The 14,789-nt window shown below is 38.6% G+C and overlaps 2 protein-coding genes across 5 annotated transcripts; one reads left to right on the top strand and one right to left on the bottom strand.

The window, feature by feature from the left end:
* Positions 1–20: 20 nt before the first annotated feature.
* LOC111264459 (aldehyde dehydrogenase 1A1) lies at positions 21–6,514 on the bottom strand. The gene is made up of 17 exons (XM_022840395.2): positions 6,350–6,514; positions 4,642–4,721; positions 4,266–4,352; positions 3,541–3,620; positions 3,157–3,235; positions 2,913–3,039; positions 2,697–2,758; positions 2,439–2,564; positions 2,221–2,313; positions 2,011–2,082; positions 1,630–1,774; positions 1,397–1,491; positions 1,069–1,222; positions 716–861; positions 501–598; positions 341–380; positions 21–194 (listed from the first exon to the last, which is right to left on the bottom strand). The coding sequence occupies exons 2-17, from the start codon at positions 4,696–4,698 to the stop codon at positions 165–167; spliced, it is 1,491 nt and encodes a 496-aa protein (XP_022696130.1). The 5' UTR covers positions 4,699–4,721; positions 6,350–6,514; the 3' UTR covers positions 21–164.
* Positions 6,515–9,415: 2,901 nt separating this feature from the next.
* LOC111264446 (uncharacterized) lies at positions 9,416–14,718 on the top strand. 4 transcript variants are annotated; one of them, XM_022840362.2, is made up of 9 exons: positions 9,416–9,570; positions 9,751–9,851; positions 10,598–10,865; positions 11,457–11,648; positions 12,023–12,215; positions 12,327–12,663; positions 12,869–13,042; positions 13,194–13,426; positions 13,744–14,718. In XM_022840362.2, exons 3-9 carry the CDS (start codon positions 10,625–10,627, stop codon positions 13,940–13,942), a joined length of 1,569 nt encoding a protein of 522 aa, XP_022696097.1. In that variant the 5' UTR covers positions 9,416–9,570; positions 9,751–9,851; positions 10,598–10,624; the 3' UTR covers positions 13,943–14,718. The 4 variants fall into 4 exon arrangements, with proteins under 4 accessions (XP_022696097.1, XP_022696096.1, XP_022696100.1 ...); XM_022840361.2 differs by having other exon boundaries at positions 9,747–9,851; XM_022840365.2 differs by lacking the exon at positions 9,751–9,851.
* The last annotated feature ends 71 nt before the right edge of the window (positions 14,719–14,789 follow it).

The raw sequence follows: 14,789 nt of genomic DNA, 5'->3' as shown, positions 1-14,789 counted from the left end.
TATAATGAAAACGATATATGTAAATTATAAAATTATTATCAAGAAATTATTGAAATTTTCAGGTACGCTATATCTTCTGATGTTGGCCGAGGCTATCAGCCTCACGGTTTTTCCCTTACATCCGAAGAACAAACCACATCCAGGATCACGTCTAGTCCGTTACTTCAATTCTTTTGTGGGATTTTAATGGTTACCTAAAGATATAGAAAACGCTTTTACATGTCAACAAACGTTCCTCTTTTACGAGATTCTACTCGAAAAAATTATCTACATTTGCTTAAAATAGCATTCTGTGTAACAGAAACGCATTCTAAGAAATTGCACAAAAACGAATACTCACCGTCTTCATTTCTAGATACTCGTATATACCGGCGTAACCTCTGCAAAAAAAATCTTCCTGTCAGAAACTAATTGACCAAATATTTCGATTTCAGCTAATTGACGAAGCATGTACGTGTACGCATACGATAAAGGTACAAAAATTATTAAGCCATGCTTACAATTCACGTCCGTGACCGCTTTGCTTAAAACCACCGAACGGTGTTTGAACCATGGTAGCATCATAGCAGTTAACCCAAACGGAACCAGCTTCGATACCCTAAAAATGAGACAAATTCTCTATGAAAACGATATGGTGTTTGCGATTACGTTATAATATGTTGATTAGCTGCAATGCGAATAAAGTGAAGGAACGGTCTTAATTTAGTCGATATACCTGAGCAAAGGTGAGAGCACGATCAATGCTTTTGGTGATCACACCGGAACCTAACCCATATTGTGTATCGTTGCAGCGCCTCAAAACCTCTTCCATTGTCGAGAACTTCAGGATCTGCTGAACCGGTCCAAAGATCTCTTCGCGAGCTTAAATAATAAAAGTAGTGATGCAAGCAACGGCAAAAGTGAAATTCTGCGCTTTCTTCCATGTATTGCGATAGCTGCTCTTTCTCTTGCTTCGTTAATCGGCTACAAAATTTTTCGGGTGTCTCAAAGCCTAGTTGCGCTTTAGAGTTTAAGAGAATTAGAAACAAGAAAAATCAGCACTGACCCCAAAGCTCACTAGTTACTAACCAATGCGCATATGGTCTTCAACATCTGCGAATACTGTTGGCTGAATGAAAAAGCCTTTGCCAGGGAGACGAGCTCCTCCAGCGACGCAACGCGCGCCCTCCTGTTTGCCACTCTCGATTAGAGCCATGATCCTTTTAGTCTTCCGGATATCGATCTGCAAGATAAAGTTAATGACGCAAACCTCGGCCAACCCGCAGATCAGATAATACTGATGCTTAACATTTAGATATGTAGACGCTAAAATTTGTACATAATGCATAATAAGCTTACATAATGCATAATGCTTAATAATACTACACTGGGAACAGGATTAGATGAATGACGATACCTGTGGGCCCTGAACTACGTCTTTGTCGAACGGAGAGCCAACTTTGCGTTTCTCTGCTAGTTCCTGAGCCTTCTTGACAAACGCATCGTAGATACCTGTAATCGTACATGATATGAACTTATCAGAATTGCCTTCTACCGAAAACTTTTCCGCCCATTAGTTTGAACATTCTGCCTAGATAGAGCCTAGACAACTATCTGTCATCTATCTCGTAGCTCATGTATGTAGCTGACCTTCCTGAACGAAGGTCCTTGTGCCTGCACAACAGCATTGCCCCATATTGGCAAACACAGCGGCGTGTGCAATGTTGGCGGCGTCTTCAACATCGGCATCATCAAAAATTACCAAAGGACTTTTCCCACCCAGCTCCAACGTTACCTGATGAAACCGAATAAAAACACTAAAATTTAGCTTTGGTCGCTATGGATGAGTTGGATTAAACTATTGATACCATTAAACCATAATTCAATAGTATATATATATATATATATATATATATATATACATACACAATGCGTTAGTGCAAGATTATATAGTGATGTTGCATTACACGATGTTCGTTCTTTTCATCCATTGTACCGTTGTGATCGCTAGCACTCGTATATGATACTCACTCTTTTTAAATTTGATTCTCCAGACGCCTTCTGAATCAGTCGCCCAACGACAGTAGAACCCGTAAAGGCAACCTAAGAATGATGCAATAAACATAAGTCTGTTGCACCGCGTATAAGTAAAAAAGTATGAACCGTCAAGGAAAAACAACCTCGTTGAGAAAATATAAGAAATATAAGAGTGCTCTGATGGCTGTTGATGTATCGTTTTACCTTAGCGATGTCATTATGATGGGAAATTGCAGCACCAGCAGTAGGACCGAATCCGGGTACTATGTTGACGACTCCGGCAGGAAAACCGGCCTCCTATAAAATTATGTTTATTGTAAAAATGCTGTAAAATCGTAGACGTTTTATCGTTCCAGGATGAAATTACCCGGAATTTGAAATCAGATGAGAAAAGTAAATCTAAAGGATATCTAGTATAGTACCTTAATGAGGGCCCCTATATAAAGGGCGGTCAAGGGTGTCTGCTCAGCCGGCTTTAGGACACAACAATTTCCACTAGCGAGCGCCGGTGCCAGTTTCCAAGAAACCATCAGGACCGGGTAGTTCCACTGCAGTTCAGGAAATAGCAACACGTTATAAGCAAGACGCAGTGTACACTTGTTACTAACAAGTACACGTATGGAATGTATGACGAGTTTGCGCGAGACATGTAAGTTAAGAGATGGGATTTTCGTACTTACTGGAATAATTTGGCCACAAACACCAATGGGCTCAAGACGAGTCATGCTCATAACAAGTCCATCTGCAACATCCAGAAATTTGTGTAGAGCATTTATCTGGTCTCTAAAGATTTAACGTAATTATTTGAATTCTTATGCACAAACCTAAATTTTAATTTATCCATGCCAAGATACTACACAATCACTCTAAAATAGGTCCAAAACCCCTTTTTTTACCTGCAGGGATTGTCTTTCCGTGAATCTTGTCACTCCAACCGGCATAGTATCTAAACGTGGCAATTGCGCAGTCCATATCGAAATCTGCCTCCGCATATGGCTTACCGTTATCGAGTACCTCCAAATTCTGAAAATGTAAGACAAATGCTCGGAATGGGTACCAAAATTTATTATTTCGAGTTCTTTAATAACACATTTCGTCAGGCCTTGTATAAACAAAAGGCCTGTATAATAAAATACTTACAGTCAAATAATCCTTATCACGAGCGATTAGGTCGGCAAGCTTGTTGAGGAGAACTCCGCGTTGCGATGCATCCATTGTTCTAATTCGCATAGTAAAGGCAAGAAAGTCATTAACAAGACGAGATCGCTTCATTGTACTACGTGAAGTGCTATTCTAATATTATTTTTGTTAGAATTAAAGGGAAATCATTGAATGTTGCTCCAGTCTGTGTTTGCTAAAAACACTTGGTAGCGCGATCAAAGTTACATATAAGCTAGCATAATGTGCATGTCAATCTTCTACATATCACATTGACCTACTGCAAATATTTTAGACACGAAAATACATCCTGGTGTTCGTTCATTCATTCATTCGACAAGTTGCAATTATTGAATTCGACTATACCTCCAGGGGCTACCGCGTTTGAATGCGGCCTTCGCAGCCGCAACGGCACGATCGACATCGGCGGCATCGGCCTCACTGACCTGCAATAAGCACCAAAGACACACGCAATCACCTGCCATGCTCATGCTATACCGACAATTTGTACTCACTGACCACGAAGAAAATACCCACGCTGTGTGCAGTACTTCTACATTCCTATACGGATATATAGTTTCGTCTGCAAATATCTGTAGCGTTTAGCAAGATAAATACCGCCCAAAGTTTTCGCTTATTTTTTTTTGTTTATTTATTCGATCTATCAAGATTTCTGATGTTTGCAAAAGAATGCTTTATTGCCCCCGGCGCGAAGAAACAAGTTTCTTCGTCCGATACGACTATATTCTACTTCAACCATGACACTGCAAAGGACACCGCCTGACGTAATAATGACAGGACACACAGGCGAGCACTTCTTCCACCAATACGATCCAACATAGTATTATTCTGACAGCTAATGATGTTCCACAAGGCCAGTCTAGAATTTAGAACCGCCCATAGTTGCAAAAATGCGCGCAAAAAATTTCTATTAAGGGTTACTTTTCTCACAACGAATTTTCCCAATAATCAAATCCAGAGAGCAAATAGAAGAAGAATCTAACAAATTATCACAGATATTTTGTAACAACATATGTGTACACAGTAAGTAGTGAAAGATGTATTTGGATCAAATTTGGTATGTATCCAACCTCGGTAATGAGCTCCTCGTTGGTCGGGTTAAAAGTACTAAACCTTTTCCCCGAAACAGAGTCGACAAATTCATTGTTGATGAACAACTGTAACCATTTGCAATATAAACATACATTTAATTAGAGAAATTTAATAAATGTAGAAGTTCTCTCAAATATGTGTACGTTGCATGTAATCGACGGTTATCTGTATCTGACGTGAGCGCTCTTCATTATAATCATCGTGCACGCGTGGCACAGAAATTCGATTTTGATGAAATAAGGAACAAATGTACTACATATAAGCTTATCTATCGTTTGCGCTAAATATTGTGTATATTATTAGCACACGTCGAAATAAAGCTTAAATCAATGATATGTACCTTGTTCTACTAACCTGGGTATACTTAATGGTGGGCTTTACCATTGTAGACGATTCGTCGGTCCCGGTCATTGTAGATAATTCCTTAGTTCAATCTATAATATTTTTTGTAAAGTCGCGATTTAGAAAAATATTTACAATATCAAAACACTTCTCAAAAATGCCTTTCTGTTATTAATAATAGCGAAAGCGATAATCAGAGTCGGTAACGCACAAAATCCAGTCAGTGACCTGTCATGTCAAGCCATTTAAAAAAATCCTTAAAAAAGAAAATCCATCTGATACATCCAACTAGATGTATATATTCACGTATGCAATGTCGTACCATGACGTCTATATCTAAGTGTTCTTGTACATCCCGCCTCCTGATCCCCTGGCACTCACAGAGACAGTGAAAGAGCTCTCCTCCCGCACGACATCACGGCAGCTTTGTTTTAGTCGATAGCATGAGAATATCTATGATACTGCTATTTATTTTCTATTGTTTTATCTGTTTATTGATTTTATATAGGGCGAACAATTTAGAATCTAGCAAATTAATTCTACGTTTAGCTTGACATGTGTGGCAGGTTCTTATTCGATCAAACAATGACTTGGTGACAGCTAAAAAATGATAGAAATAGTACGTTATGTCTAGAGTTAAGGCTATGATTAATGGAGACTATAGTAATAGACTACGCTGCGAAGTGTAAATTTCACGGTAACTGTTAGAAGCGCCATATAAGTTCTCATCGTAACACCTCCATATTGGTCCTTCATAGGAGAAAACTTATGCGTCAAGCCAGATCAAAGATTGGATCTAACATAACACGAATGCATCTAAATGCAAAGACTTACATCTTAGACCAGAAAGCAATTCATTCAAAAAAGGGTCAATCTATTCCACCAACAGCTGGTAAACTGCAATTATGCTCGACTAAGCGTAATCGGTGACTAAATATAAACGGTTTTCATAAGGCAGACATTGAAGGCAGAATACATATTCCCACTCTTATTTTCTCGATTAGTAACGGTAAGTGTTCATCTATCCAATTTGGCAGTGCATTATTATAGTTCATACACTGTTATGTGAGCCATAAAAAACTCATCATTTGTATATAGAACTCTGCAATCCTACGCGTCTCGGTGTTACCTAAACCTGTTTTCTCCAACCAGGCCAATGACGGCGTGTGTCAATCGTGCACTTTGGTGGACATAAAAAATCGTCTATATCGCCGGAAAGCGCCATAAAACTACCACGTTAAAGTCACGCGAATAGTATGAAATACATTGAGCGATTCACACGATTGAAACACATTCGCGATCATTCGTGACCATTTCATGGTCACGAGTGATCGCGAAAATTCCCAAGCACATGTCACTTCTGTATCTCAGGTCATCTGCATACTCATCGTAAATGAGACTATAACTTCATATATAAAACAAGTTTGGCTAAACAGAATCTGCTCTCTAATAAATAACTAATGGTATTTACCAACCTACCGATCTGAATAAATTTTGAATTAAAAATGCTCCGGAATCAACTCTACTTACATGACATACTACAGTATATAATTTCGGTAAGTTAGTCATTACAGGGAAAAGAAAACGATACATTACTTCAAAACTACAGAGCGAAGAACTATTACCCGTGCCTGCTGTCACAAACGCATACACAATCGCGTTTGTCTGCCGGAATAGATTATAGATTGAAAGGTGCCTATCATTACCGGATACCGCTTACCGTCAAATGTGAACAGGGAAACGCCACGCAATCACTAACGCTAACTGACAGTAGAATATAGGACAGAAATCAACGATTGGCATCAAAAATCATCTCTAGAAGCCACAAGTAGTTGACTAATTCGTGTACGCACCACAGGCAATCGAACAGCACCAGCTCGTCTGCTGTAGTTGCTAAGTCATGAGATTGTTTTCATTCGATAATTTATATAATCAGAGAAAGGGACATTCACCCTCACCCAGATACAACAAGAGGGTCACCTTCGCAAAGATCACTCAGTTTAGGATCATAGTGAACATAAACAGCATAAAGAAATTGTAATCGACGCAGGTACTCTTTTGACTGTTAACTCTGTCCAGCCACGTAGAATTGGCAAATAATACAGAGACTTGATATTTAGTTTCATTAGCTAAATGGAAATCTTTCATTAATGTATAGGCTAAATTTATGAGGCAACTTTTCGCTCGGAGGCCGCGATCTATTAAAAAATGACAGGATTTGCTGTGCTGTAACCCTATCCCTGCTGTAAGGTTAAAAATTATATCTGGGGTAATTTTAAGCTTCCATTAAAGTTCCGACTACTAACAACCCGCTGCGAAAAACAGAACAATACTCATTGTATTTTATTTACTATTCAGCGTTAAGTGCCTCTACTCTACACTTCTTCACATAAACCCTATGTAATAATGGCAGTGATCAGTGAATTTTTTTGACGTTTAAAATAGTAGGCACTACTCGTTATATATACTTATTTATATATATATAAGTAAGTATATATATAAGTAAGCAGACTGGCTTAGCTTTATCGTTGGTTGGCGAAAACGAGCACTTCACAGCCACTTGCTCTGTATTTATACACTTGCAGATATGTACTTATATATATTATTATATATTAATATTACAATATTTGATCTGTTTAAACTTAACCACGCTGACCTAGCGAATGTTCTCAGTTGCAACTGGTGTAGTTTACCAAGAAGCATAGGTAGCTACCTCTGACGTCCCCTGAAGTACCTTACGCGGGTCCGTGCTTTTCTGCGCTTCGGTGACCGTAATGACACTTTGGTTGGCAATTTTTTTGAGTCAAAACGGTACAGGGTGCTTTATCTGAGCAAGAAGCCGCGAAATTGAATTTTTTTTGCACTACACTGATTACTAGCACCCATTAATTAATGGCTTGCCCATTGATGTGCCTTGAGGTTGACATTATAAAATTTTCGGTGGTAGAAATAATGAGCCGACAAGTACCTCAGACTGCACTAGGGTAGTCAATTCCGATTGTGCGCACATAATACGAAGTTAACACAGTTCACTTGGAAAGTTTTACCAGTAAGTGCCATGTTCCTATAGAATATAGTCTCTCAGCGCAGGGACTAACTCAGCATAGGTTATGTTCGGTGCGGCAAAAAAGTTAGCAAAAGGTGCTTTTTCTAATGCTATATAAGAATACACCAAAATTTTACAACCTGCTCATCTAACAGAGATTGCTAGGCATTAGTAAGCTCACTGAGCGTCTTATCGCGACTGAAGAACTGTTGTGGTAAGCTGGCCTCCTCCGGAAAATGCTCGCACAATTTTTTCTTGTACGTTTGCCAGGTATTGATATCCCAGTCGAACACGGGCCACTCCTCCGTTTTCCTGAGCATTTTATACTCATTCCACTGCTTAAATATCCTCTTTTCGAATCCCACAAAACGGTGACTCCCAATTAACCAGCCGTTCGAACAACTCCTCCCGACTCTGATCATTTCGCCATATTGTTCACGCCGGTTTATAGGTGTCATGATGACAACGTGCATGGCTATGTATGGAAGGTCACAGTTTCATGTGGTTGTGATCCGATAAATTAGAGGCGATCGAAGGTGGAACATTAGGCTATTTTGGCTAGAGCGTCGGTTTTACGAAGCCACCTAATCTGCTACCAGCATCTCAGTTTGATTAAAATATCTTTATTGATTAACTAACAAAATTAGAAAATCCTTATGATTTATATATCTCAGCATTGACATATAGTTGGAGCTTTAAAAAAGATTATGGTGAAATATAGACATATAACCGTTTTTCTAGCTTTCGATAAATGGCTACGGTGAAATAGCCAGCCCTAAGTTACTTATTGTTTTTTTACATATTCGTTTTTCAATTCTTTCTTTAGAGCGAATCTCTACCCTTCATTAACGAATTGCCTCCACTTAATCAAGTTGGTAGTTATTAACCCAGAGCACAATGGAACCTTCCCTTAATGGTGGGACCCAATTCTGCTTGGATCCATGGCTATCAGCGCATGTTATCATTCCTAGCTTCATTCTTTACTAAGTCGAGTCTTCACTTAATGGTATTATGGACTCTTCTTTATTATACATACAAAGACTTCACTCGTACGCGTATTTGAAGCCAATCTTATCTTACATGGCATTTATGAAACGTTTGATTCCAAAATGATACCTATTGAAGGTCGTAAAATGTCGGCCATTTTTTCCCAAACCTGTTCCATATAAAAAAAAAAACTTATGTGTTTATTAGTAAACTGCGACAAAGTCACGAAAAAGCTGCTGCACAATTAACTATCTCATTGTGCGCTACTAAATGGCGCCGTCGGCATTTGATCTGAGAACTAATTGCAACTGTTTTGCTACTAACGTACAATAGAGCGACGGTTATCATGAGAGCTTCCTAGACGGCATAAAACTGAGATGAACTTAGCTGGAACAAAACGTCTTCAAAGTTTATTTAAACATTTCTAGCCTCATAGCGTTAAACTGATGACAGTTAGGCTTAGACATTACTTATGACATTAAGGCATTGTAGTTCCGTGGCTCTGCGTTTGTCCAGATGTTGTTTATTGCCATCCAGTATAAATGAGTGCCGTTCAATGAAATTTATGAAGGCGACGAACGCATTTCTAACTCATAAATAGAAGGGTAAACTAGTTCCATTGGTTCATCAGTAGTAGTTCGCCACCTGTATGTATGCAGCCTGCTTTAAGGACAGTGCTTCCGCGCCATCCGCAGCAGACGATTTGGCCACTTCGCGTAAAGGCGGTTGTTGGTAAACAATCACGAGCTCGACCTAGTTAAATGTTTGATTCGCCCAAGGTACACGTTGTTCGAATATTGACAAAACTGCACGACTGCGTTTAGTGAACTTACGTAAAATACTTGACGGTTGGGCTATTGTTATGCTTACACACGAGAACGTGTGTTATAGCTGTCTGGTTAAAGTTGGTGAGCTATGATGGTTTTTTGATAGTACCCCAGAAAGCTTATTTACTTAATACACACACAGGGTCATTCGGTGAAAATGTACATTGGTGCAGTGTAGCTTGCCTGTGAAAATTTAAATGCCACTGAATTTTTGTCATACTGGTGTTGATAGAGTGCTTTAATGACTTTCGGGTTAGATAGCGGTTACAGGTAACAGTTTGACGGAGAATAGGCCGGAGAATGAAGTGTGTTCGGTGCGTGGCAAATACTCATATATTCGGTCAGTCACACACCTCTGTCGGGTAGGTTCCTGATAATCTACCGAGTCTTTCATCATACAGAGAACGGAAATTATCCAGAATTGATACTGTGAGAAGTTAAGCATGGCATTTCTTAGTGCATAGCATGGAAAAATGCAGAAGCCAATATCTGATGTAGAAAATCAATTGAATATGGAACGTAAAGAGGGAGGGGAAGGGGGGTGGGGTGAAAACTACTCTATTTTTTATTATTAGACGATAGTTTGGTCACAGGTTTAGCGGCAATACATAATATGCTATAAATGTTTGAGAAATTAGAAAACAAATGAATTAAGTGAACTCATCTGTTGCTTAGTAATAGAATCTGGCTACTAAGTTCGCGGTCGCTCGTTATAATAAATTTTAGTATAGCTTGTATTGTCTTATTTGAGCGTATACTTCGTAGCGTTTTCTGCTACTCAATAAGGACGACATTTTTGTTTCTTACCTTGTTCGATGTGAGTTTAGGACAGAGAGATTCATAAAGATACGTAATTTTAACCAAATCTAGATCAATAGTTTTTTTGGGCCTAGCAAAGCCAAAAAGTTTATTACGCTTTTTACCATTTATGTAATGGCCGTGAATTTAGTCTTACCGTTATTATGATCTTGCCTCACGTATTCAAAACTCCGCATATTTTTATATGACAATAGAAAAGCGGTCTCATGCACTAATAATTATGAACAGCAATAATACTTCATATATGCGTTCTATTTCAATCTTATGTTTATTTGGTTGCTCGTCCCAGAGAACGAAGTCTTCGTGCTAGACTAAAATGAGGCCCGTTTTCTTGATGTGGGATCCTGGTCGAGCTTTCCTTCTGATTATCTCTGCCGTGAACATCTGCGTCGGGCAGCTATCAATTAAAAACTCTCTCTTAGCCGAACGAAAAGACTGGATAGAGCCGAGCAGTCGATTCGAGAACACAGCGATCGATGAGATTCGTACGGAGGAAGCAAGGCAACATGAACAAGCGGATGAACTCACGCCAGATAGGCATGCGATTCTTGACTCAGGTATTTTACATAAACTTCTGAATTCGCTATTTATTCCTTTAATGAGACGACAGAATGTTTAATAAAAAAGAGTGGACATATGAATTCGATCCAACTGCATCTGCTATAATTGTTGTCTATAGACTGTTCATGTGTTCGTCAGCCACGCCGAATTGCGTACCGTATCATGCTTTAATTTTTTTGTAGCACGTTATACACGCAAAATACGGGGCTCTTATGTTCTGCTTTCGGGAACACTTCTAATAGCATGCGGATTAAAATTCACTGGTCTTGTTACATATAGATACGTATAGATACCTCAGAGGTATTTCACTTATCATTGATTCATATAACGATTATTCCTCCGATAATGTAACGTAACACGTGTCTGTTTTAAAATATGAGTTAGCTTGCATATCATCTCCGTATGTATATGTGTATGTACTTACACGACGTCCGGCCGTGAACACACTTTGTTTCTTGCTGGGTGTAGTAGTCTAAGAACTGAACGCAAGATTCGAAACGTTAGTGCTAGACATTACGTAGTGCACCCACTCCTCCTAATTAAAATGTGATCCCAAATGTTATTTATTCGCGACCACTTAACTTCAGGAAGTAAAAAGTGCAGTAAGTTGTTGGGGACGTGCGAACAGTCGTTGTCAAAATGCGAGGCACAGCTGTTACGATATCAGATGCTGGCAGATGCAACAAATAACGGAAAGCTCTCCACTGATATGGTGTACCTTCGCAAATGGGTGAAGAATATAATGACACGCCTCGAGGGTGGCTACCTTGATCAAAAAGGTTAATGTTAGCAGGATTATTTTGAAATCAGGTGTTTGATCACATTGACCTCATTAGGCCAGTGCCAATGATAAGTTCTATCTACCAACTAAATATCTGTCGTAGAATTTTCCTTTGAATTGAATTATCAGTTAACGAAACTTCTAAAAACAAACTCTAAAAGTAAGCGTGTAATTAAATGCTGTTATTAAAATCGATTCCGAAGCCATCAGTACACTACAATATTTAGCAGTAGAACAAATCTGTGAAGTAAGTAGGAAATATTCAGAAAAAACTACCTGTAATAGTAGGAGTTTAAAACGTCACCTTACAACATTTAGCACATTCTAGTTCTTTAGCAACCTACTGAATGTTTCTCTTATCTGAATATATAGATACTCCCGGACGGTTGGAGCTCGCGTTTAGCACGGAGGATATTGAAGAGCTTCGCATATTGCTCAATAAACTGGACGCTCGATCTGCAAGTCGGATCAGTATAAAAATGAATGATATCGTGACCAATGCTGAGGTCTTCTTTGACTACCGGGAAAGACCATCGAAGGTTCAGCTGTTCTGGCTAAGTGTTATGTGCGTTGAAAGCTCTGTGCATAAGCATGCTTAAATGCTTGTTATATGAATTTTAGTGAATTGTAGATATGTCACCCCGGTGCTTATTTTCTAACATTTTTTGATTTCCAGTGGTCTCTTATCGGAAGTGAATCTTCTCGTTGTAATACGCGTTACAATTCTACTGCTTGGAGTCCTCTTTATTGTGATTATATTGATCTCGCGCTCTCGAGTCGTCACCTATGGTTACAGTTTGTTCTTCCTCTTCTGGTTATCCTACTTCTGGTACTGGCAGAACCTGCTAAGGCATTCCGAGGCTGACCTCTACCTACTGAATCAAAAAAGCCCTTGTGAGGACGGTAGGGCATGGTACAATCCGTCGAGGTATGTCAGCTCGGAGTCAAAAGAGTGTCAGGAGTATATGCGTAGGCAATTTACGCCCGCCCACATGGAATATTCGCCCATAGAGGTAAATACCAGACTAGCCATTTTGATAATTATTATAATTTTTGCATAAAAATGTCGGGCTCTAGTAAATGTATATATATAAAGCTGCTTCATATTCCAATGATGGTTATGCACAAGCAAACATACTTAGTATGTTAAGCGGTTCTTATCTTTAAATTTGGTATTAAAACGTTTCTTTGATGTTATATGCATGTTTGTTTTCATAGGTCTTGCTTCGTATGGTCTCTGAATACTCATCAAAGGCTATCTCGTTGGGCATTGCAAATCTGCTTTCAGGGCTGGGTGTGGCAATTAGAGAATTTGCCGATCAACAATCTTGGTTTAGCGTCGTGCCAGCCTTTATATTACTGTTTGGAGTACTTGTAATTTTAGCTTTTAAGGTAAATTACGTCCTAGCCGTTAACCACAATTATTGCAAAATAAGACTAAATGCAAAAATAGCACATTCACATACTAAAGATAGTAGTCCCTACATTATTATCCTAAAATTCTAGCTAGCTGTTAATCTTCTTACTATGGCGTTTTATGTAGGCATCAGGGATGTCACTGTCTTTTTTTGGGTTACGGATGGAAGCCTCTGGAAAGAGAGGAACGCAGCATTTTGAGCCGATAGTAATGCAGCGAGGAAATTATATCCATGAGATGTCAGAACAATTCGATCTAGATGAAAGCAGAGGAGGTTTTCCGGAGTCGAGAATGCGTTCGCAATATGTGAAAGATTTACATGCAGCGCAGCTTTCGCGAAACACGTTACAACAGTACAGGTAGTACAAGTACATCGTGAAAACTCCAGGAAACTATAAGCTTTATTCAAATATTGAACATATTGAGAAAAAAAAAACTAATAACAAATCAAAAATGCGATTTAGAACACAAACCTTTTATTTAATGACGATAAAACTGTATGACTGTTTGTTGTTCAGATTTTGCAGTGCATTATTTGACCGAATTTTTGAATCTGTGTGGATTGGATACTTCTTGTGCTGGAATGCTTCGAATAGCTCTTGCATTGTATTTAGCGAAGCATCTCACTACAGAATATATCAATATGTTCTGATTGCTCTAATTTTTAATACATTAGGTTGTCTTCAATGCCTGCCACTTTGCGGCTTATTGAGATGCCACCGCCCTCAGATACCACTGTTCTTAAAAGAGCACGGCAGGACCGTGTACGTGCCTCTCAACGACTTCCAGTGAACAGAGCTAGAAGTGATTGCAGTCCTAGCAAACACGACGATGAAGACCAATACGATACAGCGAACGATGATAACGATTCTTGAGGATACCCACTGTCGTTTGTATAATTTTCATTTTGTGCTATAGACCCTTCTGTTTATTTAAGATACATAGCTAGCTACTACTGAGGCAGAGTAATGTATTTCAATTATATATCATAGTCGCACTCTCCTTGTCATGCCGTACATAAAACTTGACTGTACATCGTAAATTGTCCATACAAATATTCAGGTTTTTTAATATTTTTTCGTTTAATTTTTTTATAATTTTTTATAATCTTATCAAGAATTTTAATAAATTCTATTAAATTTTCCATTATTAGAGGCGACTATACGTAACCCGATAGTACTAAAAAAATTCTTACGTTTGCTCGATGCAGAAGCAAAAAGGAATTTGTAAGCGTATTTGATTTTAGGCCATGCATATGCTTCATTAGCTGTTCCTTATTCCGTACGCATGAGAAATTGCTGCGCCCCTGTGGCTGAACTTGTTGTATCTTAATGGTTATGTAAAGCTCTATTACATCAATGTTTTTTTAAATCTGAAGGATACTTTTTTTAGTTTTGTTGTAGATACGACGTTTTCGCAAGGCTTGTGAATAGATTTATTAACATTTTTTTAGAGACTTCACCTAGCTTTCTTAGTAATAATAAGCCTGTTTAGCTTGTGATCTAGTTATTTTTAAACTTGACCCAACGTACTTGAAACCGCTATTTTGTATATCGGTTATATGAACGGCCTTGTATGTAAGTGCGCAACATTTACACATGTTCTATGCGTTAGGTCTTTAATGAAAATAAAGTACCAGTGTTGAATTTAATACTTTGAAGCCTGTTATGTTCGACTGATTCAGCTAATTCTCAAGCGAACACATCGTAGTACTTACTCTAC

Source organism: Varroa jacobsoni, unplaced genomic scaffold, assembly GCF_002532875.2.
Source record: "Varroa jacobsoni isolate VJ856 unplaced genomic scaffold, vjacob_1.0 scaffold_859, whole genome shotgun sequence".
NCBI lineage: Eukaryota > Metazoa > Arthropoda > Arachnida > Mesostigmata > Varroidae > Varroa > Varroa jacobsoni.
This window is presented reverse-complemented; position numbering and strand designations above follow the sequence as displayed.

Excerpts from the sequence above, each read along its gene's own strand:
- LOC111264459 (XM_022840395.2), bottom strand. The coding sequence starts at position 4,698 with ATGACCGGGACCGACGAATCGTCTACAATGGTAAAGCCCACCATTAAG. Across the intron at positions 862-1,068 it reads TGAAGACCATATGCGCATTG|CTCGCGAAGAGATCTTTGGA; the intron begins GTTAGTAACTAG and ends TTATTATTTAAG. Across the intron at positions 381-500 it reads AGCGGTCACGGACGTGAATT|AGGTTACGCCGGTATATACG; the intron begins GTAAGCATGGCT and ends TTTTTTTTGCAG.
- LOC111264446 (XM_022840365.2), top strand. The coding sequence starts at position 10,625 with ATGAGGCCCGTTTTCTTGATGTGGGATCCTGGTCGAGCTTTCCTTCTG. Across the intron at positions 12,216-12,326 it reads CTGTTCTGGCTAAGTGTTAT|TGGTCTCTTATCGGAAGTGA; the intron begins GTGCGTTGAAAG and ends TTTGATTTCCAG. Across the intron at positions 13,043-13,193 it reads TTGTAATTTTAGCTTTTAAG|GCATCAGGGATGTCACTGTC; the intron begins GTAAATTACGTC and ends CGTTTTATGTAG.